The sequence below is a fragment of the Hylobates moloch genome, unplaced genomic scaffold (genome assembly GCF_009828535.3).
Source record: "Hylobates moloch isolate HMO894 unplaced genomic scaffold, HMol_V3 SCAFFOLD_3, whole genome shotgun sequence".
Classification (NCBI taxonomy): Eukaryota; Metazoa; Chordata; class Mammalia; order Primates; family Hylobatidae; genus Hylobates; species Hylobates moloch.
In genome coordinates, this window is record NW_026652278.1 from 141,329,451 (window position 1) to 141,353,705 (window position 24,255).

The window sequence follows — 24,255 nt, forward strand, 5'->3', positions numbered from 1 at the left end:
TTCACAACATACAAAGAATTTATTTATGCAATACAGGCCTTTTCTCAAATATTTTTCACAGAATTCCACACAGTAATCTACTAGAAAAGTAGAATTATACAACACCAAATAACATTGTTTCTTATACAAATTGCTAATCAAAAGGAAGGAAGGTGGAGATAGTTTAATAACAAATAGTAAAACAAGTGTTGCTGAATACAGCACCTGGTAGCCTCTATTTGCAAACCCAGGGAGGGAAGGGGGTGCCCCAACAGTGGCTCCGCCTCATTGTCCGGGCACTGGCAAACCGCAGTAGTGAGCTTTGGTACTTGCATTTACTTTAAAAGAAAAACAAATGTTGTGAGCTCAAGAGCATTTCCATCATTTCATTTTGTTGTGCTATGAAGATGACAGATCAGGAAGAAATGGTAACTATTTCACACTTGCTATAAATTAGATTCCTTGTGCTAACCACACAATAAAATAGCCTCCCACAAACCATACTTCTCTAGGTCTAAAACAAACATGCTTGAAGAATAATATTGATAGAATTAATTGAGATGTTTTAAATTACATTTACCATAATTTAAACATTACTATTTAAATCCCAGAAATATTAGTGCTGAAGAAGCACAGTTGTTTGGAAAAATACAGGACCCAAATTACAGCATCAAATTTTCCTATTCCAATATTATAACCCACTTCCCCACTGTGAAAATCCTATTATTTCTCAAGCTTGTAGATGCATGGGAAATGTTCTTCATAATATTATAGCTGGAATAAGTGGTTTACTTGCTCCACTGTATGTTTCCATAATTGGTGAAAATAGACTTCTCATTATGACTAAAAATATAGATTTTTTAAAACTACAGAACCCAGCAGCCAGTTTTCTGCTTTGCTAATCCCCCCCCAAAAAAGTCAAGCAAAGACTACAAAAATAGCAATTATTAATAACTTTAAAAAATATTTTGCTTCTTTGAGCAAATTTAAGTTACATTCAGATGTGGTAGAAGAGAATGATGTTTCAGGTACTTCTGCTCATCCTAGGGGCAGAGCTGATGTACAGCTGTCACCATCAGTAGCGGGTTTGGTATTCATGATGCCACCGGTTAAAGTCGTTGTAAAATAGCACAATGCTTCCTGAAGCCATGCCAGAAATGATGCACCTAGGAGAAGCACAGAGAGAAGGACTTTTACAAACCTGTGTGTCCTAGAGATGTTACTAAAAACTGCTCTCCCCAAATCCACAAGGTAAATATAGAAGATGGCAGTCAAGGCTCCAATTTGTGAGAACTAAGGTAGGTATTTCATGACTAAAATGTATACCTGAGTAAGCTCAGAGTACTGCCTCTGACACTCCACAAGGATCCAAGCCACAGCTTGCTTTTTCATTGAAAGGGTAAGGACAGCTGGTGTGTGCAGGATGAGTCACTAGAATCTGAACAGATTTGGTAATTTCTAAAGGGGGACTGGGCTGGCAAGACCCATCCATTATATAAGCAACAGAATCAAAAGAAGGAACCACAATCTCAAAGTAACTGCTGGTGGAAAGAAGCAGCACACACTCAAGTGACAAGAGACACCACCTCTGACAGGTGCAGAATCAATGAAGAGTGAAAAAGAAGAGTGTTGACCATGATTTAAGCTGGTCTCCCCTCTGTGGAGAAGTAGTCTATGTCCATCATGCTCTGGGTGAGGACCTAGTCCTCATAACACAGTGACTCACTGAAATCACTGAAGATAAGAACTTCTGCAAGCTTCTTGGTCTCCTGTCCCCAAAGAGGTGGTGCAGGGAAAGAGATGGAGAACAGAGGTGAACCTAAACTGAGCATAGCCCATTATCTTAGATTTTTCTCTGTGTAGTTTGGTTAGAACCAGCCCTTAGAAGCCATATTCAGTATCCTTCCTAGTACCTCGTATCAAAATTAGGGACTAAAATGTGTCACTACAAAAAAAATCAACTAAACACAAAAGAAGACAGGAGGAAATGAGAGACAAAACTCTAAGGCAGAGAGAAAAATAGCAAAGTGGCAAAAGTCAGTCTTATTAGTCATTAAAGAGATTAAATTCTCCAGCCAAAAGGAAGAGATTGGCAGAATGGATAAAAAACATGATCCAACTATATGCTGTCTACAGGAGACCCATTTGAGATCTAAAGACAAACAGCTTGAAAGTGAAAGGATGGAAAAGATATTCCATGTAAGTACTAGCAAAGAGAGCTGAGGTGGCTTATACTAATATCAGACACAATAGTCTTTCAGTCAAAAACTGTTACAAGAGACAAAGGAGGACACTACATTGAGAAAAGGGTAAATTCACAGAAATATAACAATTATATATGCATTTATCATCAGACCCCCCAAGATACACAGAGCAAACATTAACAGAATTAAAAGGGAGAAATGGTTCTACAGTAATAGTTTTAGACGTCAATACCCCACTTTCAATAATGGGCAGAACAACCAGGTGGAAGATAAGGAAGCAGGAGACTTGAACAATACAGTAAGCCAATTGGACCTGACACACATATATAGAACACTCACCCAACAACAATAGAATATACATTTTTCTCAAGTGCAAATGGAATAGTCTCCAAGATCAACCATATGTTAGGCCACAAGTGTTAATGACTTAGTAAAGATTAAAATCACAAAGTAGCTTTTCTGATCATAATAGAATGAAACTAGATACCAATAAGTGAAGGTAAACTAGAAAATTCACAAATATGTGGAAAGTAAATAAATGATGGGTCAAAGAAAACAACATAAGAGACATCAGAAAATACTGAGACAAATGAAAAGGAAATACAACATGCCAAAACTTACGAAATGCAGCAAAAGCAATGCTAAGATGGAAATTTTTAGCTGTAAATACATACATTTAAAAATATCTCAAATCAATAACCTAACTTTACCTCTTAAGGAACTAGAAAACAGACTAAACCCAAGGCTGGGAAGAAGGAAGAAAATAATAAAGAACAGAGTACAGATGAATAAAACAGAAAATAGTAAAATGATAGAAAAAACCCCCCAAAAATTGGTTCTTTGAAAAGATAACAAAATTGACAAACCTCTAGCTAGACTAAGAGGACTTGACTGGGCGTGGTGGCTCATGCCTGTAATCCTAGCACTTTGGGAGGGCAAGGCGGGTGGATCACCTGGGGTCAGGAGTTCGAGACCAGCCCAGCCAACCTGGTGAAACCCCGTCTCTACTGAAAATACAAAAATTAGCTGGGAGTGGTGGTGGGCACCTGTAATCTCAGCTACTTGGGAGGCTGAGGCAGGAGAATCACTTGGACCTGGGAGGCGGAGGTTGCAGTGAGCTGAAATTGCACCATTGCACTCCAGCCTGGGTGACAGAGTGAGACTCCGTCTCAAAAAAAAAAAAAAAAAGACTCAAATTACTAAAATCAGAAATAAAACTTGGGACATTACTGATTTGGCAGAAACTGAGTTCAGAGAGACTATTAGAAACAACTGTATACCAACAAATAGGGCAACCTAGATGAAATACACAAATTCCTGAAAACAGTATACCAAAACTGAATGACGAAGAAATAGAAATGACTAGACTTATGACAAGTGAAGAGATTGAATCAGTAATCAAAAACCTCCCAATAAGAAAAGTCCTAGACCAGATGGCTTCACTGATGAATTCTACCAAACATTTAAAGAAGTATTAACACCAACCCTTCTCAATTTCTTCCAAAAACTTAAAGAAAAGAATCCAGAATACTTCCTAAGTGATTCAATGAGGCCAGTATTACCCTGACACCAAAGCCAGTTGAAGACATTACAACAAAAGAACACACAGACCAGGATACAAAATACTAGCAAACTGAATTCACTAATATAGTAGTGGGAATATACATCATGACCAAGTGGAATTCATTCCGGGAATGCAAGGATGACTCACCATGCAAAAGTCAACAAACATAACATACTACATTAACAGAACAAACAACAACAAAATAAGCCCACATGATCATCTCAACTGATGCTGGGAATTTTGACATGTGACAAAATTCATCATCGTTTTATTATGAAAACAAACTAGGAGTAGAAGGAAACTACCTCAAATGATAAACAGCATGTATGAATAACCCACAGCTAACACCACACTTGATGAAAAAAGTTTTCCCCCTATGATTGGGAACAAGGCGAGGATGCCCACTTTCACCACTCTTATCCAACACAGTACTGAAAGTCCTAGACAGAGCAATTACACAAGAAAAAAGTATCCAAATTGGAAAGGAGGAGTGAAACTGTCTCTGTTTACAGATGACATGATCTTACATGTAGGAAATCCTAAAAATTCCACACCAAAACAAAAACTTTTAGAGCTAATAAATGAATTCAGTTCAGCAAATTTGCAGGATATACAACATGAAAATTAGTTGCATTTTTATATACTAACAATGAGCAGTCCAAAAGGAAAATTAAGAATTGCAGTGAGCCAAGATCATGCCATTGCACTCCAGCCTGGGCGACAGAGTGAGACAGAAGCCCCGAACAGCCAAAACAATCTTGAGAAAGAAGAAATATGTATGTTAGCAGTTGCACATTTCCTGATTTGACAACTTACTGCTACAATGTGATAGTAATCAAAACATTGTCATACTGATATAGGCAGACCAACAGAAGAGAAAGTTGAGAATAATCCCTCACATATGTACTTAAATAGGGTGCCAAGACCTTTCAGTGGAGAAAGCACCTTCTTTTCAACAAATGATGCTGGGAAAATCAGATGTCCACACGCAAAACAATGAAGGTGGACTCTTACCTACCATTATATTAAAAAACTAACTCAAAATGGATCAAAAACCTAAATATAAATTAAATTAAAACTATAAAACTTTTAGATGAAAACATATGGGAAAACCTTCATGACCTTGGATTTTGCAGTGGTTTCTTGGATATGATATCAAAACAAACAAAAGAGACAAGATAACAAAACAAACTCTCGTAACAAAAAATAGGACTTCATAAAAAGTAAAATCAGGGCTGGGTATAGTGGCTTACGGCTATAATCCCAGCACTTTGGGTGGCTGAGGCAGCAGGATTGTTTGAGCCCAGGAGTTCAAGACCAGCCTGGGCAACATAGTGAGACCCTGTCTCTACAGAAAATAAAAAAGCTGGGCATGGTGGCACATGCCTGGAGTACCAGCTACCATGTAGCTGAGGCGGGAGAATCATTTGAGCCCAGGAGGTTGAGGCTTCAGTGAGCTGTGATTGTGCCACTGCACTCCAGCCTGGGCAAAAGAGTGAGACCCTGTCTCAAACAAACAGTAAAATCTTTTGAGCATCTAAGGATATTACGAAGAGAGTGAAAAGACAACATCACTGATCATTAGGGAAATCAAAACTACAATGAGAGACCACGCCTGTTAGGACAACTGTTAAAAAATAGAGCAAGGTGTTGATAAGGATGTGGAGAAATTGGAACAGCCACTGTGGAAAACACTTTAGGGTTTCCTCAAAAAGTCAAACGGAATTGCCATATAACCCAGCAATTCCACTCCTGGGCATACACCCAAAAGGACTGTAAAAAGGGACTTGAATAGATATTTGTATGATAATGTTCATAGCAGCATTACTCACAATAGCCAAAAGGTAGAAACAACCCAAGCATCCATCATCAACAGGTGAATGATAAACAGAACACAGAATATTCATATAATATTCTGATACGTGCTACAACATGCAAGAACCTTGAAGGCGTTACGCCAAGTGAAATAAGCCAGGTGCAACACAACAAATATTGTATGATTCCACTTACAGAAGGTGCTTAGAAGAGGCAAATTCATAGAGACAGAAAGTAGAATGCACGTGAGCTGGTGGGGAGAGAGAGTCATTAACAGGCAGAGCTTCTGTTTATGATGAAAAGGGTCTGGAAATGGATGATGGTGATGGTGGCACAACACTGTAAATGTACATAATGCCACTAAATTATATATCAAAAAGAGTTTAGATGGAAAATGTTATATGTTGCCATTTTTTTTAAAAGGAACAAAAATGAGTGACTATACGTTAAGAGGAAATAAGGTGCCAGAGAAAGATGATCCCTCCAAAATCTACCACTTGAGAGCTTTTAGGAAAGAAGCCCTATCTTTCAGGGGACTCTCCATATGCAGAGATATGCAGAGATAACGGCATTTTACGTTAAACATCTTTGCAGCTCTTTCAATTTTATTTACTAATAAAGATACTTCAGGCTGGCGATGGCCGAATAGGAACAGATCCAGTCTGCAGCTCCCAGCGAGATTGACGCTTGGTGGGTGATTTCTGCATTTCCAACTGAGGTACCTGGTTCATCTCATTGGGAATGGTTGGATGGACAGTGGGTGCAGCCTACGGAGGGCGAGCTGAAGCAGGGTGGGGTGTTGCCTCACCCGGGGAAGTGCAAGGGGTTGGGGAATTCCCTCCCCCAGCCAAGGGAGGCTGTGAGGGACTGTGCCATGAGGAATGGTGCACTCTGGCCAACATACTGTGCTTTTCCCATGGTCTTCACAACCTGCAGACCAGGAGATTCCCTTGGGTGCCTACACCACCAGGGCCCTGGGTTTTAAGCACAAAACTGGGCGGCCGTTTGGGCAGACACCAAGCTAGCTGCAGGAGTTTTGTTTTTTTTTTTTTCATACCCCAGTGGTGCCTGGATTGCCAGCGAGACAGAACCGTTTACTGCTCTGGAAAGGAGGCTGAAGCCAGGGAGCCAAGTGGTCTGGCTCGGTGGGTCCCACCCCCATGGAGCGCAGCAAGCTAAGATCCACTGGCTTGAAATTCTTGCTGCCAGCACAGCAGTCTGAAGTTGACCTGGGACGCTCAAGCTTGGTGGGGGGAAGGGCATCCACCATTGCTGAGGCTTGAGTAGGTGGTTTTACCCTCACGGTGTAGGTGTAAACAAAGCCTCTGGGAAGTTCCAATTGGGTGGAGCCCACTGCAGCTCAGCAAGGCCACTGTGGCCAGACTGCCTCTCTAGATTCCTCCTCTCTGGGCAGGGCATCTCTGAAAGAAAAGGCAGCAGCCCCAGTTAAGGGCTTATAGATAAAACCCCCATCTCCCTGGGACAGAGCACCTGGGGGAAGGTGCGGCTGTGGGTGTAGCTTCAGCAGACTTAAATGTCCCTGCCTGACAGCTCTAAAGACAGCAGTGGATCTCCCAGGACAGCATTTGAGCTCTGCTAAGAGTCAAACTGCCTCCTCAAGTGGGTCCTTGACCCCTGTGTCTCCTGACTGACTGGGAGACACCTCCCAGTAGGGGCTGACAGACACCTCATACAGGAGAGCTCTGGCGGAGGCCCCTCTGGAATGAAGCTTCCAGAGGAAGGAACAGGCAGCAATCTTTGCTGTTCTGCAGCCTCCATTCATGATACCCAGGTAAACAGGGTCTGGAGTGGACCTCTAGCAAACTCCAGCAGACCTGCAGCTGAGGGGCCTGTTGGAAAACTAACAAACAGGAATAGCATCAACATCAACAAAAAGGATGTCCAGACACAGAAAACCCATCCAAAGGTCACCAACATCAAAGACTAAAGAGAGAAATCCACAAAAATGGGGAGAAACCAGTGCAAAAAGCCTGAAAATTGCAAAAACCAGAATGCCCCCTCTCCAAAGGATTACAACTCCTCGCCAGGAAGGGAACAAAACTGGACAGTTTGACAAATTAATAGAAGTAGGCTTCAGAAGGTGGGTAATAAACTCCTCCAAGCTAAAGGAGCACATTCTATTCCAATGCAAGGAAGCTAAGAACCTTGAAAAAAGGTTAGACGAATTGCTAACTAGAATGACCAGTTGAAAGAAGAACATAAATGACCTGATGGAGCTGAAAAACACAGCACGAGAATTTCGTGAAGCATATATAAGTATCAATAGCCAAATCGATCAAGCAGAAGAAAGGATATCAGAGATTAAAGATCAACTTAATGAAATAGAGAAGATGAGAGAAAAAAGAATGAAAAGGAACAAACAAAGCCTTCAAGAAATATGGGACTATGTGAAAAGACCAAATCTACATTTGATTTGTATACCTGAAGGTGACAGGGAGAGTGGAACCAAGTTGGAAAACACTCCTCCGGATATTATCCAGGAGAACTTCCCCAACCAAGCAAGACAGACCAACATTCAAATTCAGGAAATACAGAGAACACCACAGATACTTCTCAAGAACAGCAACCCCAAGACACATAATCAGCAGATTATGTGAAGGTAGAAATGAAGGAAAAATTGTTAAGGGCAGCCAGAAAGAAAGGCCGGGTTACCCACAAAGCAAAGCCCATCAGACTAACATTGGATCTCTCGGCAGAAACCCTACAAGCCGGAAGAGAGTGGGGGCCAATATTCAACATTCTCAAAGAAAATAATTCTCAACCCAGAATTTCATATCCAGCCAAACTAAGCTTCATAAGCAAAGGAGAAATAAAATCCTTTACAGACAAGCAAATGTTGAGAGATTTAGTCACCACCAGGCCTGCCTTACAAGAGCTCCTGAAGGAAGCACTAGACATGGAAAGGAACAACTGGTATAGCCACTATGAAAACATACCAAATTGTAAAGACCATCGACACTATGAAGGAAACTGCATCAACTAATGAGCAAAATAACCAGCTAGCATCATAATGACAGGATCAAATTCACACATAACAATATTAACTTTAAATGTAAATGGACTAAATGCTCCAATTAAAAGACACAGACTGGCAAATTGGATAAAGAGTCAAGACCCATCAGTGTGCTATATTCAGGAGACCCATCTCACATGCAAAGACACACATAGGCTCAAAACAAAGGGATGGAGGAAGATTTACCAAGCAAATGGAAAGCAAAAAAAAAAAAAGCAGGGTTGCAATCCTAGTCTCTGATAAAGCAGACTTTAAATCAACAAAGCTCAAAAGGGACAAAGAAGGCCATGACATAATGGTAAAGGGATCAATGCAACAAGAAGACCTAACCTAAATATATATGCACCCAATACAGGACCACCCAGATTCATAAAGCAAGTTCTTAGAGACCTACAAAGAGACTTAGACTCTCACACAGTAATAGTGGGAGACTTTAACACCCCACTGTCAATATTAGATCAATGAGACAGAAAAGTGACAACAAGGATATTCAGAACTTGAACTCAGCTCTGGGCCAAGCCGACCTAATAGACATCTACAGAAATATCCACCCCAAATCATCAGGATATTCATTCTTCTCAGCACCACACTGCACTTATTCTAAAATTGACCACATAATTGGAAGTAAAACACTCCTCTGCAAATGCAAAAAATGGAAATCATAACCAACAGTCTCTCAGACCACAGTGCAATCAAATTAGAACTCAGGATTAAGACACTCAAAACCACACAACTACATGGAAACTGAACAATCTGCTCCTGAATGACTACTGGGTAAATACTGAAATGAAGGCAGAAATAAAGATGTTACTTGAAACCAGTGAGAACAAAGATACAACATACCAGAATCTCTGGGACACATTTAAAACAGTGTTTTGAGGGAAATTTATAGTATGTAATGCCTACAAGAGAAAGCAGGAAAGATCTAAAATCAACACCCTAACATCACAATTAAAAGAATTACAGAAGGAAGAGCAAACAAATTCGAAAGCTAGCAGAAGACACTAAGATCAGAGCAGAACTGAAGGAGACAGAGACATGAAAAACCCTTCAAATCAATGAATCCGGGAGCTGGTTTTTTTGAAAAGATCAACAAAATAGACCACTAGGCAGATTAATAAAGAAGAAAAGAGAGAAGAATCAAATATACACAATAAAAAATGATAAAGGGAGTATCATCACTGATCCCACAGAAATAGAAACTACCATCAGAGAATACTATAAACACCTCTGTGCAAATAAACTAGAAAATCTAGAAGAAATGGATACATTCTTGGGCACATACACCCTCCAACGTCCAAACCAGGAAGAAGTCGAATCCCTGAATAGACCAATAACAAGTTCTGAAATCAATAGCCTACCAACCAAAAAAAGTCCAGGACCAGATGGATTCACAGCCAATTTCTACCAGAGGTACAAAAAGGAGCTGGTACCATTCCTTTTGAAACTATTCCAATCAATAGAAAAAGAGGGAATCCTCCCTAACTCATTTTATGAGGCCAGCATCATCCTGATACCAAAACCTGGCAGAGAGACAACAAAGAAAGAAAATTTCAGGCCATTATGCCTAATGAACATCAGTGCAAAAATCCTCAATAAAATACTGGCAAACCAAATCCAGGAGCACATCAAAAAGCTTATCCAACATGATCAAGTGGGCTTCACCTGGGATGCAAGGCTGGTTCAACATACGCAAATCAATAAAAGTAATCCATCACATAAACAATCAATGACAAAAACCACATGATTATCTCAATAGATGCAGAAAAGGCCTTCAACAAAATTCAACACCCCTTCATCCTAAAAACTTTCAATAAACTAGGTACTGATGGAAGGTATCTCAAAATAATAAGAGCTATTTAGGACAAACCCATAGCCAACGGGCAAAAACTAGAAGCATTCCCTTTGAAAACCGGCACGAGACAAGGATATCCCCTCTCTCAGCACTCGTATTCAACATAGTATTGGAAGTTCTGGCCAGGGCAATCGGGCAAGAGAAAGAAAAGGTATTCAAATAGGAAAAGAGGAAGTCAAATTGTCTCTGTTTGTTTGTGATGACATGATTGTATATTTAGAGAACCCCATTGTCTCAGCCCAAAATCTCCTTAAGCTGATAAACAACTTCAGCAAAGTCTCAGGATACAAAATCAATGTGCAAAAATCACAAGCATTCCTATACACCAATAACAGACAAACAGCCAAATCATGAGTGAACTCCCATTCACAATTGCTACAAAGAGAATTAAATACCTAGGAATCCAACTTACAAGGGATGTGAAGGACCTCTTCAAGGAGAACTACAAACCACTGCTCAAGGAAGTAAGAGAGGACACAAATAAATGGAAAAACATTCCATGCTTATGGATAGGAAGAATCAATATTGTGATAATGGTCATACTGCCCAAAGTAATTTATAGATTCAATGCTATCCCCATCAAGCTACCACTGACTTTCTTCACAGAATTAGAAAAAACTACTTTAAATTTCATATGGAACCAAAAAAGAGCCTGCATAGCCACGACAATCCTAAGCAAAAAGAACAAAGCTGCAGGCATCATACTACCTGACTTCAAACTATACTACAAGGCTACAGTAACCAAAACAGCATGGTACTGGTACCAAAACAGATATATAGACCGATGGAACAGAACAGAGGCCTCAGAAATAACACCACGCATCTACAACCATCTAATCTTTGACAAACCTGACACAAACAAGCAATGGGGAAAGGATTCCCTAATTAGTAAATGGTGTTGGGAAAACTGGCTAGCCATGTGCGGAAACTAGACCCCTTCCTTACACCTTATACAAAAATTAACTCAAGATGGATGAAAGACTTAAATGTAAGGCCTAAAACCATAAAATCCCTAGAAAGAAACCTAGGCAATACCATTCAGGACATAGGCATGGGCAAAGACTTCATGACTAAAACTGCAAAAGCAATGGCAACAAAAGCCAAAATTGACAAATGGGATCTAATTAAAGAGCTTCTGCATAGCAAAAGAAACTATCATCAGAGTGAACAGGCAGCCTACAGAATTGGAGAAAATTTTTGCAATCTATCCATCTGACAAAGGGCTAATATCCAGAATCTACAAAGAACTTAAATTTACAACAAAAAAAAACCCCATCAAAAAGTGGGCAAAGGATATGAACAGACACTTCTCAAAAGAAGACATTTACGCAGCCAACAAACATATGAATAAAAGCTCTTCATCACTGGTCATTAGAGAAATGCAAATCAAAACCACAATAGATACCATCTCACACCCTTCAGAATGGCCATCAATCATTAAAAAGTCAGGAAACAACAGATGCTGGAGAGGATGTGGAGACACAGAAATGCTTTTACATTGTTGGTGGGAGTGTAAATTAGTTCAACCATTGTAGAAGACAGTGTGGCAATTCCTCAAGGATGTAGAACCAGAAATACCATTTGACCCACAATCTTATTACTGGGTATATACCCAAAGGATTATAAATCATTCTAGTATAAAGACACATGCACATCTATGTTTACCGTGGCACTATTCACAATAGCAAAGACTTGGAACCAACCCAAATGCCCGTCAATGATAGACTGGATAAAGAAAATGTGGCACGTATACACCATGAAATACTGTGCAGCCATACAAAAGAACGAGTTCATGTCCTTTGCAGGGACATGGATGAAGCTGGAAACTGTCATTTTCAGCAAACTAACACAGGAACAGAAAAGCAAATACCTCATCTTCTCACTCATAAGTGGGAGTTGAACAAAGAGAACATATGGACACAGAGAGGGGAACATCACACACGGGGGCCTGTTGCGAGGGTGGGGGCCTAGGGGAGGGATAGCATTAGGAGAAATACCTAATGTAGATGATGGGTTGATGGGTGTAGCAGATCACCATGGCACATGTATACCTATGTAACAAACCACGTTCTACACATGTACCCCAGAACTTAAGGTATAATAAAGAAAAAAGGTACTTCAAAGAAATATAAAAAGCTTTGCACCACTGTAATCAGAGCCTTTGCTACTTAAATTCTGTCTATTCCTTGAGAACTCAGCCTTTGTCCAAGAGTGGCAATGTCATCAGAAAGAAAATCACACTTTTAAAAAAAGTGTTCTTGGTTTGATTGTACAGGTGACCCCCACAACTCAACTCCATCAGCCCATTTAAATAAATTCCCTCTGCAGGTTTTACTACACAATTTTGAATTTTTTTTTTTTGTAGAGACAGGGTCTTGCAATGTTGCCCAGGCTGGTTTTGAACTCCTGGGCTCAAGTGATTCTCCTGCCTCAGCCTCCCAAAGTACTGAGATTACAAATGTGAGACAACATGACCAGTCCCCTCTGCAGTTTTTGAAACTCCTATTTGTAGCCCATGATTCCAGTGTTACCTCTGGTCGTAAGACAGTGCCATGGCCCGGATTCCAGCGTCGCATCCTGGATAGGCAAAGAGCTGCTTGAGGTCTGACACCTGCCGGACCACGACCACTCCTCTGTCTCCTCCTGTGAGTAGGTACTGCCCATCTCGGCTCAGCTGGATGGCCTGTGAGACACAGCAACATTCAGTAGAAATGTGGTTCTAGGAAACTTTTGGCCCCCACCCTGTGTTTGAGTCATTCTTACACCAGCGACTACAGTGCAGAGAGGAGAGAGAGATCCTCAGGAGTTTTTATGTAGAAGACCTGCCATTTTTCAAACACCAAATGGACAAAGTTCGTCAATGCTTGACATTTTTTTGGCTTTGCTTTTTTAAATACTAACTAACTAGGTAGCAAACTCTTCCAGTTCTACAAATGCTACTGGAATGGTGTGTGTTGTGGACTGGGACCAGTGCTCTAATGAGAAGCCCTGGCATCTCTTCATTTGCACTGCGGACATGCTAATAAGCCTGTTTTGTCCCAAGACTTGGCAGACGGTGCCGCCTGACCTCACATCCCCTCTAATCCCCTGCTGCTTTGTGACTCTGGCCGGAGGGAGGTGGCCAGCAGCCTCCGCACCTTCCCTGAGCCTGCTGGATTTTGACAGCAGTTGGGAAGAAGACTTGGTAGAGAGCTACAACTTCCAGGGTGATTAAATCTCAGTTTAGCATTTTCTTGCTCCAGGGCTGACAGTGCTCCAGCCTGTGGTTTAGTCAGCTCTAGGCTGTGCCCCTCTGTCCTTTCCTACTAGTGCAAAACAGACAGTACAGGCTCAGAATTTGCTCTTTGATCCTGTAAAATGGGCATCCACAAATGAAAGCCTGTGGGCCAAATGCAGCCCACTGCCTGTTTCATATAACTGTTTGTTTTAACATTTTTTAATGCTTGAATTTTTCATGACACATGAATATTTACATGAATTCCAAATCTGAATCCCCATTAACAGGTTTTTTTTTTTTTCCTCGAGACAGGGTCTTGCTCTGTCACCCAGGCTGGAGTGCAGTGGCGCAATCTCGGCTCACTACAATCTCCACCTCTCAGGTTCAAGTGATTCTCATACCTCAATCTCCTAAGCAGTTGGGATTACAGGTGCCCACCACAACACCCATCTAACTTTTGTATTTTTAGTAGAGATGGGGTTTCACTATGTTGGTCAGGCTGGTCTTGAACTCCTGACCTCAAGTGATCCACCCCCTTGGCCTCCCAAAGTGCTGGGATTACAGGCGAGAACCACCGCGCCTGGCCTTCCATAAATAAGGTTTTACGGGAACATCGCCACACCTATTTGTTTATGACTGCTTTCACAAGTAGTTGCAACAGAGAATGCAGAACCCACAAAGCTGAAAATACTTACTTTCTGTCCATTTATAGAAAAAGTGTGGTGACTCCTAATTGTCCCTCCCTACTCCAGAAGCCAATCCTATTACCCCTTCCTCTCCTCCTGCCTGGTACCTCCAAGCCTTGTTTTCTTAGCTTATTAAGATACAAATTTCCTTTCTTTAGTGGATGGCATCAGAGTTTTAAAGCCACTACAAACACCTGTAATTGCAAGTCCACCTGGACACAGGGGAATATAGATTGTGCTGGCAAGCCAGAAAGAAAAAAACCTAATTTCTGATACATTCACACTGTTCTACATTCAGTTCTAGCATAGCTGCCTTAAGTCTTTACTCTGACGTATTTTTTAAAAAATCATAGAAAGGTAAAGACTTTCTTAGCCATTTAATTCACATTCACCCAAATGCCAACTTTTAGTAGTCTCTTAAATACAGCTTATTCTCAAGAACACAAAAACACATCTAGGAAATAAAAACCCATGTGTGGAAGACAGTTACATATTCTCTAAGTTTTGTTAACTAAACACAGATATTAAGATATTTTCAAGATGAGCAAAAATCAATATCCTTTTTCCCCATTCATTTCACAAATGGCAATCTCTAGGGGTGTCTGGGAACTGCAGTGGAGACTAGGACCAACAATTATTTGCTACACTTATAAAATTCAGCTGATGAAAATCCATTAACCTTATGGTTGTAGTTCACTTGAATTTTATAGTCGAAGCTTTTTACTGGATAAGTGTTTGTTATACTAAAACAAAACAAATTAAAACCATTAATCTTTAATTCTTTGTTCTAGTAAAGAATCTCTAATCCTGCTTCCGTCTGAAATTAAGTAAAACCTGGGCTTTAGGGACTATACAGTCATCAGCATTCAAAACATTTTAATGAACCAGATGCCTCCCAAGGTGAAAAAAGATTTCGCTGGCCTCTTTCATGAGAGGCCAAATTCCTCTGGCAGCAAGAGCCAGGGTAACATTTAGCAAGCAGCACCTGATCTCCCACTCAAATTCTGACAGGCCGCCTCCGCCTCCAGGTTGGGTTGTGACTGGAGGTTGTCAGAGGGCCCCAGAGACAAGTTACTTTCATCCCCTGAAATCCTGAGTGCTCTGGACAACGCCGTGGCTGCATGGGTTTTAAGGAGGTAGTAGCAGGCCACAGCAGTCTGCTAGGGACAACCACATCCTAAAACAGCCTCAGGAAGGGAAAACAAATGCGTTCCCCTGGGTGAATGGTGGTTCTCCCTTGTTTAGGGCAAAATAACTTTGCTGCTCTGTACAGGCTGCCTCCTTAAATATCAGCTATTCATAAAGACATCTCAACACTGTCTAGTTGATGAACTATGATATGCTGCTAACCAAAATGCCACAGAGCAATCTGGCATCTAAAATAAAAATAGGTGGGAAGTGCAGAGCTTCCCCAGACTGCCTGCCTGCAGGGTTCTTGGTATTTCACAGAAACTTAATTTCTGGTCTCAACTGATGACTAATTTGTTTCCATGGTGTCCATTCCTTATATGGGCTCAGACTGAGGATAGAGCTGGAGATTCTGCTCTGTGGTGTCTTGGATTCCCAGCCTGTGGCTTCCTTCCTCGCCTCCCGAGGTAGTGAGCTGTGAAAGTATCCGTCTCTGGAGCTGTGGGCAGGTATTGCTCATTTTAGGCAAGCTTGCTTTAATCACACAGTTGCCACTTGCAAGTTAGCATGATAAAGTGCAGGAGTGCTGGGAAAAAGGCAATGGATTGTTTAAGCCTAAAATCCAGTGGGAAATATTAAAGAGGGAAAAAGCGATGGCTACGGGGCAGAGAGGAGAAGCATGTGTGTACAAATGGTCTGCAGAAAGCCTCCCACTGCTGCCCCAAGGAACTTCCCAGAGCCCCTGGTACTAACTGAAATGCCACAGAAATTGCTTCAGTCAGCCAGGGATCTCAAATTATTTTACAGATTTATTAGCGTAGCTGACAATATAATCGCAACTCAAAGTGACAGATTATCCACATTATTATTGTAAAGAAAAGAGGAGAAGAAAATCCTCTGATGTGTACTTGGTTTAAATGCAGCATTATGGGAAGGTAGGGAAAAATAAAAGCGAGTGCGAGTGTGTCTGTGTGCGTGCCTCGTGGTGGAGGCCGGCAGAATGCGATGGAGAGACCACAGAGAACAGTGGAGACACAAGAAGGAAGCCGTCCACTGAATCAAGAAATGAATCCCAGGAGACACAGCAGCAAGGCTCCTTCATTTCCTCAATATAATCTGTATGTAGGAGCTTTGTTCCCTGACAACAGTGTTTACTTAGGAGAAGGGGGTGATCAGACTAGATCTGGGAAAGTGGGAGAATTATGACATCTAAGGTGCGTAGGTCAGAATAGCAATGAGTGAAATATCCAGAGCTAGCCCAATGCCAGGGTAGAAGCCCCTGTGACCCTACTCCTGCCCCCAACATGTCCTGGGTCCCCTCATTGTATACAGCTCACGTGCCCCGCCCTCCAGCCTGATTCTGGAAAATGAGGACCACCCCAGCTTTATTTCACTTTAACCTTCACCAAGGAGTTTGGAGGTAAGAAACAAAGGACCTTGAGAAACTAGCCTCTGAAAAGAACAGTTCTTACTCTTTTTCTCAGTGTCTAATACTTGTAGAGTCCTGTCCTAGAGATGAAGCAAGAGCCCAGAAGGTCCACTGGCGGTGCCATTTCCGGTAGACCCAGTGGGAGAAAATGCCTGTCTAACTCATATCATAATTTGAAGCCCAACTTCCTTAACATGTTTTGGTCTTGTTGTCCATGAAGAAGTCATATCTGAAATTAATAATCCTAAATAGCCATAATCCCTACTGCTCCCACCACTAAGCTATTCAGATGTAAAGAGAATCCAGTTTTAAGTGTCATCTAATGTACTATTTCAGCTTTCATACTCAGAAAACAATGTGCAGTGCATTTTCTTAGAAAAAAAGAATTGAGCAGTGCCACTAAAAGCCACCCAGGATGGCTTCAGAAGCCCCTAAGATAACCTCTTCTATTGAAGGACCGTCCTCAGCTGCTCTGAGTGATGTGGTCAGCACAGCTGGCACTGCTGTGGTGTGTGAAGTGTGTGAGCCTTGTCTGAGTGCTACCTAAAGATTTTTTGTTGGTGTGGAAAAGAGGCCCTCGGCAATCCAAAAATAGAGGGTTTCTTTCGTGAACCCTTTCCCTCCCCACTTGACATGCGTTGAGGTAAAAGTCGTGAATGCTGAAGAGTCCCCAGGGCACTCACTCTTATGTTGTCATCTGTTTCCATCGTGGCCTGGAGTTTTCCATTCACACTGAATGTACAGAAGAGGCCGTTTTCATAGAATATGACACAATGACCCTCTCTTGAAGCCTGAATGAGTTTTGGTTTCAGGCAGTTTTCAGGACCCTCCAAGGTCCTCAACAAGTCTCCATTCATGGAATGTATGAGACATGGTCCTTCTGAGAAGAGAGGAGAAATAAAAGGCAAAATTAATTAATGAAAACAGACAATACAATCTGAATCTTGAGCACAGATGAAACAGGATTATAGAACCACACTATAGATGTAGAAAGCCTTTAAAAAACTTCCATCTTACGCGTAAGTTATTTTGCAAAATCTCCTCTTCATGTTTGCCAGATCTCACCTTCCACTCAGGAGAGGAGAGAAGCCAAATCATGTAAGTCCAAGTTCACTTTCCTCAAGAGACAGGAAGTTACTCTATGAAATTCATTATGCTAACAGGCAATACAAACTGGAGGAACTGAGAAACAGGATAAGCTTCAAATTCTAGCACAGCTTCAAGGAGGCTGGGATGCAAACAAACAAGGGCTGCGGGCAGGTACACTAAGACCTCTCCCTGCACCTTGCAGGAGCCCCAGCGGCCGCAGCACTGTGGGCCTGTGCAGGGACAGCCAGTTCAATCAGCCTCTGAGTGAGTGCCTTAGCCTTCTTCCCCCGCAACTGCTCACTACTTTTTTTACACTGAAAGGGGGTCCCTGGTAGTTCCTCTCAACCTCCAAAAAATTGACACAGGAACCCTTCGGCCACTTCTCCTTGGCAACTGAGTGAGCCCACCTCCCTGCTGCCTTCACAGCAAGCAGCAGCATCTACCACTCCCAACGCCTGGGCGGACCACCAGGCCAAGGTGCCAGAGGACAACAGGCAGCTACTGGGAGCCCACACACAGCTAAGCTTTTTGTTTCTATTGAGTACCTGCTACATGCAAAGCAAAGCAGGAATAAGGGACAAAGATTGCTTGTGTGATAAGCAAGTTCCAAGAGATATCTCAGTCAGATAATGGGGGTCACTGGGGTATGCGCCCTGCTACTCTACTGGCTAAATTACTCATGGCCACATGGAATCGTTGCCTTTTCCCCACAATGACTTGAAAGCTTGCCCTTTTAAAAATAAGGCTTTTGGCTCTTTCTTGACCACTCAGGTAGTTGATAAATTTTTAAAATATCCACAGGCAGTCTTTGCTTTACACAGTTCCAGCATGCATGAATTTCAGTTATCACTCCTTAAATAACACCAGTCCTCCAATAACATAGTTCAAATTTAGGTTGTCATAGTAATTGCGTAAAATATGCACTTTTGTGGCTAGCTCTTCAGTCCGCAAATCACTACATAAATAACAGATGTGCATCATCATCATCAGTGACCAATCACATCACTCCTTTCAAAATATGTCGATGACTGCTCACTGCATATCTGTTACTCAGTTCCCACACAGACAGCAAACTGTGCAGCTGTGTTGCTTTTTTGTCTCCCAGTGATAAAGCCATGTAACATTTCACAAAAATGGATAATCAAAAAGGGGTATTGGCCAACAAAGATGAAACTGCAGTAAAGAAATGGAAAATGATAAAACTGAAAGTACAATTTGAATTGAATATAAATGGAATTATAGAAGAAAGAGCTGCCTGTGGGATGCTGACCCCGCTGAGACACTGTAGATATGCAGCCAGGAAGGGAATGAAAGAACTTATCAGTGTAAGTTAGGGAAGAAGGTGTAACAAAGATGTCCCAGAATTGAAACCAGCAAAAGCCTCACATTAAAGGAATTCTAGGGAATATTTCATGACATTGAAAGCACAAAAGATAAAATGTTAGACGCTGGTCCCAACTTAGAAAAGAGTAGGACAGCTCCCCAAGGCATAGAAAAGATGCTAGCTCCTTACATGTATATAACAAGAAGGCAGTAAGCACTGTTCAAACTACTCTTAATATGTTTTTCACAAATAAAATAATTATCGATGTATCAAATGTTTTAAATTACAATGTATTAAGTACATGTGAGTTTTACTACTTTTTTCATGTTATATGTATAACTGAGTATGAGTTTTTAATGTTTTGACAAAATTAGAGACAGGGTTTTGCAGTGTCACCCAGGCTGGAGTGCAGTGGCATGATCATGGCTCACTATAGCCTTCACCTGTTACAATCCTCCCATCTCACCTTCCCAAGCAGCTGGGACTACAGGTGTGCACCCCACGCCCAGCTAATTCTTAATTTTTTTGTAGAGATGGGGGTCTCACTATGTTGCCAGACTGGTCTTGAACTCCTGGCCTCAAATGATCTTCCCACCTTAGCCTCCCAAAATGTTGGGATTACAGGCATGAGCCACCGTGCCCAGCCTGACAAAAATTTTTAAAGACCATGGAACAATTGTAAAATTTACCAATGATTATTGAGATCACTTTGTATGGTTTCAGTTTGCAGGCTCGCTTTTACAGTTCCATACTACTGTGCAAACAAAAGATTACCTGTAATATAATAGGTTCATTTTACGACTCCCGTTAACTCAGGATGTATGAAATTATTGAGTGTAAGAAGGGAAAAATCCAGTGGTTACAGAATTCTTGCTATCATTATTACTATTTCAATGTTTTGACCAAATTTATAAACATAATCCTTTAAATATTTAAAACACCTTGTTAGCTAGACTAATAAGTATTACACTTTAGGACACAGATGAGCTGATCCAAATACTCTGTTTCCCCACCAGATAAACCTAAAAGACGTGAGATATAATACTTTGTTGTGTGTTCAGACTTCAGCTCAGAGCAGAGACAAAGAGATGGATAGACTACTACGATGGGATAAGTAAGCAACGAATTGGAAACAGCTCCACTCCTAGTCAGATCCTGATTTGTTGGATGTGCTCTAAGCTCGCTTAATATCTTGGGCCTCAATATATGATGCTGTTTCCAGCACAAACCTCCAGGCAAACCAGCTTAAGTATCTTTCTGCTCCACTCTCAATGCCATTGTGGCCCCTGCCTCATTAAAACAGACAGGGTCAGGGGCTTCCATTCAGATGTAAGATGGAACCTGGCCCAGTAACAGTTCAGAAGAATAAACAAATATACAAAGATGTTCCTTGTTCCTGCTTCATGGGAATATGAATATTAATAGGATATGTTTGTGAAAACATCTTAAACTCCTTAGAGCAGTGCTGTGAAACAGAACTTTCTACAATGATGGAAATGATCTGTATCTGTGCTGTCCAATGTAGTGGCCACTAGCCATATGTGAGTACTGAGCACCTGAAATGGGGCTAGTGCCACCAAGGAACTTACATTTTAATTTTATTTAATTTTAAATAATTTAAATAGTTCCATATGACTAATGGCTATCATAACAGACAGAAGCTTTAGAAAAAAGGTACCAAATTAATCTTTGGTAATTTGTTTCTAGAAGACAGCAAGAAATGCATCCATTTTGTGAAGGTACCACAGGTTTACCTTGTGAACCACTCAACACCAGGCCTAGCTCGGCACACACTGCAGCACATGTGACCTCATAGTCATGGCCTGTCAAAATGGCCCGAGGAGCAGCAGTCTCACCTTTAGGAAAAAACAGATAAAAAGAACAAATCAATTCCATTTCATGCATATTAAATAATCAACATCTTGCTCCTAATTCCCATCATGCCTATTTAATTTATAGTTTGGGAATTTGTCCAGCAATCCTACTTTAGGACTAGATCCAAGTTACATACTACAGTTTGATTATGAGGGCCACATCCTGCTAAAATGTCAAGTAATCTTTATGTGATTATCAGGCAACAATGGTTGAAAACTCAGGGTTAAATACAACAAAATCTGCATTCCAAAATGCCTCATAAAAAATTAGCCCCTCAATTAGATGTTTTATGGTCAGATGATTATAAAATTAGGAACTTTGGCTCAATTTACATTTCAAAGAAAGGCCTTGCCCCTCCTTCCTCCCTCCTCATCCTTTGTGGGCCACTGAAACCCATCATAATGAAGACAGTCTGAACTAGACTTCTGCTATCTCCACAGGAATTCTGCAGCCCCTCTCTTAAATATGTATTCTCTCTACTAAGCTTATGTATTTTTCTGATATATAAATTTCATGGATATATTTCTCTGTGGTTCATTCAAAGAACCAAAAAAGAAAAAACCCAACATAAGAAACACCTAAAAAAACCAAACCCTTACAGATAAGTCTACAGATAGTGATTGAAAATGAGGGGCAGTGGGTAGAGAAGGGGGGACAGAGGAGGAGTATCCCAAAACTGGCAGATATTGCTGAATACTTTCACAACTAGAAAGAACAAGTCATCCTGTATGTCTGTCCCAAACTAAAAAGAAAACGTACAGTTGGTTGGTTGGTTGGTTGGTTGGTTGGTTAATAAGGAACCCACCATGATTAAGTAAAATGGTAATGGGCTTGATTTGTGGATTGGTTCATGCCAAGCCACAAAGATAAACTGGATTCCATGTCTAGCCTGAAGAATAGGATTTGAAGACTAAACGGATCCTCTACTTTTATAGTCTCTAAAGGTAAAGACACAAAAAGTCTTTCCAAGTGGAGAGCAGGATTCTATTAGCATTCTTGATTTCTTGATTTGGATTGGTGTTATAGTATGCTTGATAACTAACACTGTGTAATCCAGAAGAGACAAATGTGCCCACAGAGTAGGTGGCTACCACCAGCTGTGGAACTCTCTGGAAGAGAATTGCTTGTATCTTAACTCCAGACACCTGACTATCCTTGGAGCAGTCACCCACTCAGAGGAAGGAAGTCCAGCAGCTCAGGGGAAACCCACGGGAAACCTACTGTACTTGGAAAGGCAAATGCTGCCGTCAGAAAACTAACCCGGCTTCCAAAGCAAGGGTTCTTCTAGTAGGTCACTGGGTTATTTGAAATTTTATGCAAAATGTATCTACATACCTGTTTTTCTAGGTAGCAGGGGAGGAAAATAAGTTTTACTGAATGGACAGAGGTCCATGACCAAGAAAAGGTGAGAGGCTTCTACCCTGAAGAGACGTCTGGTCTCTGTGCTTGTAGCCCCACTTCACTTGGAGCCAGCAGTCACTTCCAGTCTAGCCTTTCACAGAACAGTTCCAATGCATGTACCAGAGTACATAATGCACGGCCATGTCCCTACAGTGTCCTTCAAGGCTTTGGTGACTGTAGGTAATTCTGAGTGAGACTTAAGTTGAAGGGATGTCACACAGAACTTTGCACCACACTGGCAGTGCTAATGTGCAGCCAGCTGCTGGACCTAGCCTACAGGCTTAGTGATAAAGGGAGACCGAAAATAACATACAAAGAGGTAAGGGGATAGGCAGAACAAGGGGCTTCATTTCATTTGATTCCAAGTTTTAACACTTCCTTGGGAGGCAAACTTACCTTAATTAGAAAGTTTACTTGACATTTCCCAAGCCACAAAGAATTTGTCACAAGAGCAATTTTGTTTCTTACAAAGTCCAGAAATTTGAGAAAATTTTAAAGAAATAAATAATTTAAGCCAATCTGAACTACTTAAGCTTCCGTTAGGATCCACATTTTTTTTTTTTTTTTTCTCTGAGACAGAGTCTCACTCTGTTGCCCAGGCTGGAGTGCAGTGGCGCGATCTTGGCTCACTGCTAGCTCCGCCTTACCGGTTCACGCCATTCTGCTGCCTCAGCCTCCTGAGTAACTGGGACTACAGGCGCCCGCCACTGTGCCCAGCTGATTTTTTGTATTTTTAGTAGAGATGGGGTTTCACCGTGGTCTCGATCTCCTGACCTCATGATCCGCCTGCCTCGGCCTCCCAAAGTGCTGGGAATACAGGCATGAGCCACCGCGCCCAGCTAGGATCCACAAATTTTAGGAATAAGTATACTGTTTTAAAAAGTTATTGGCCGGGTGCAGTGGCTCACGCCTGTAATCCCAGCACTTTGGGAGGCCAAGGCGGGCAGATCACCTGAGGATAGGAGTTCGAGACCAGCCTGGCTAACATGGTGAAACCCTGCCTCTACTAAAAATACAAAAAATTAGTTTGGTGTGGTGGTGTGCGCCTCTAATAGGTAGGAGAATCGCTTGAACCCGGGAGGTGGAGGTTGCAGTGAGCCGAGATCATGCCACTGCACTCTAGCCTGGGCAACAGACCGAGACTCCGTCTCAAAAAAATAATAAAATAAGAAGTTATCAATACTTTAGCCCTGATTCTTGGTTTTCCTTTTCCCCAGAAGGCTGTACATTCCACAAAAATACCATACAACGTTGTTTCTGAAATTACTGTCTAATTAGATCCATTGGCAACTTTTTTTTTTACCAGCAATTAAAATCATTAAGATCTAAGGAATATATTTTTGGTGTGATTGTTCTTTTTTTTGTCTGTTTTCATAAGTTACCATTTCATGGATGGTGACATTTGTGTTTTAACTTGAATTGTCTTGGAATTCCTCAGTGGAAAGTGAAGGTTTGAAGGAAAGCTGATGGCAAATGAAGGCATTCTAAGTATAAGACAAAATAAACAAAGGACAGATAGATAATGGTCGTCCCAGAGGATGATGTCACTTAGGCACATCAATGCTAACTTTTTGTTTTCTTGGGAGCATGGTGGAAGGGAGAGGATTGCTGTCAATTTTCTTTCTTTCTTTAATGTAAAAGAGTTGAAATACTGA

General features: G+C 41.3%; 1 protein-coding gene across 4 annotated transcripts in view; it reads right to left on the reverse strand.

Annotated features, from left to right (window-relative positions):
- The window catches only part of LRBA (LPS responsive beige-like anchor protein), a 793,918-nt gene continuing 769,663 nt past the window's right edge, over positions 1-24,255 (reverse strand). For all 4 annotated transcript variants that reach the window (XM_032148169.2, XM_032148179.2, XM_032148174.2 and 1 more), the window contains 4 exons: positions 21,079-21,180; positions 17,595-17,791; positions 12,983-13,134; positions 1-1,145 (listed from right to left, as the gene is read on the reverse strand). In XM_032148169.2, the coding sequence (XP_032004060.1) occupies positions 1,055-1,145; positions 12,983-13,134; positions 17,595-17,791; positions 21,079-21,180 (542 nt within the window). In that variant the 3' untranslated portion in view covers positions 1-1,054. The remainder of the gene's footprint in view (positions 1,146-12,982; positions 13,135-17,594; positions 17,792-21,078; positions 21,181-24,255) is intronic.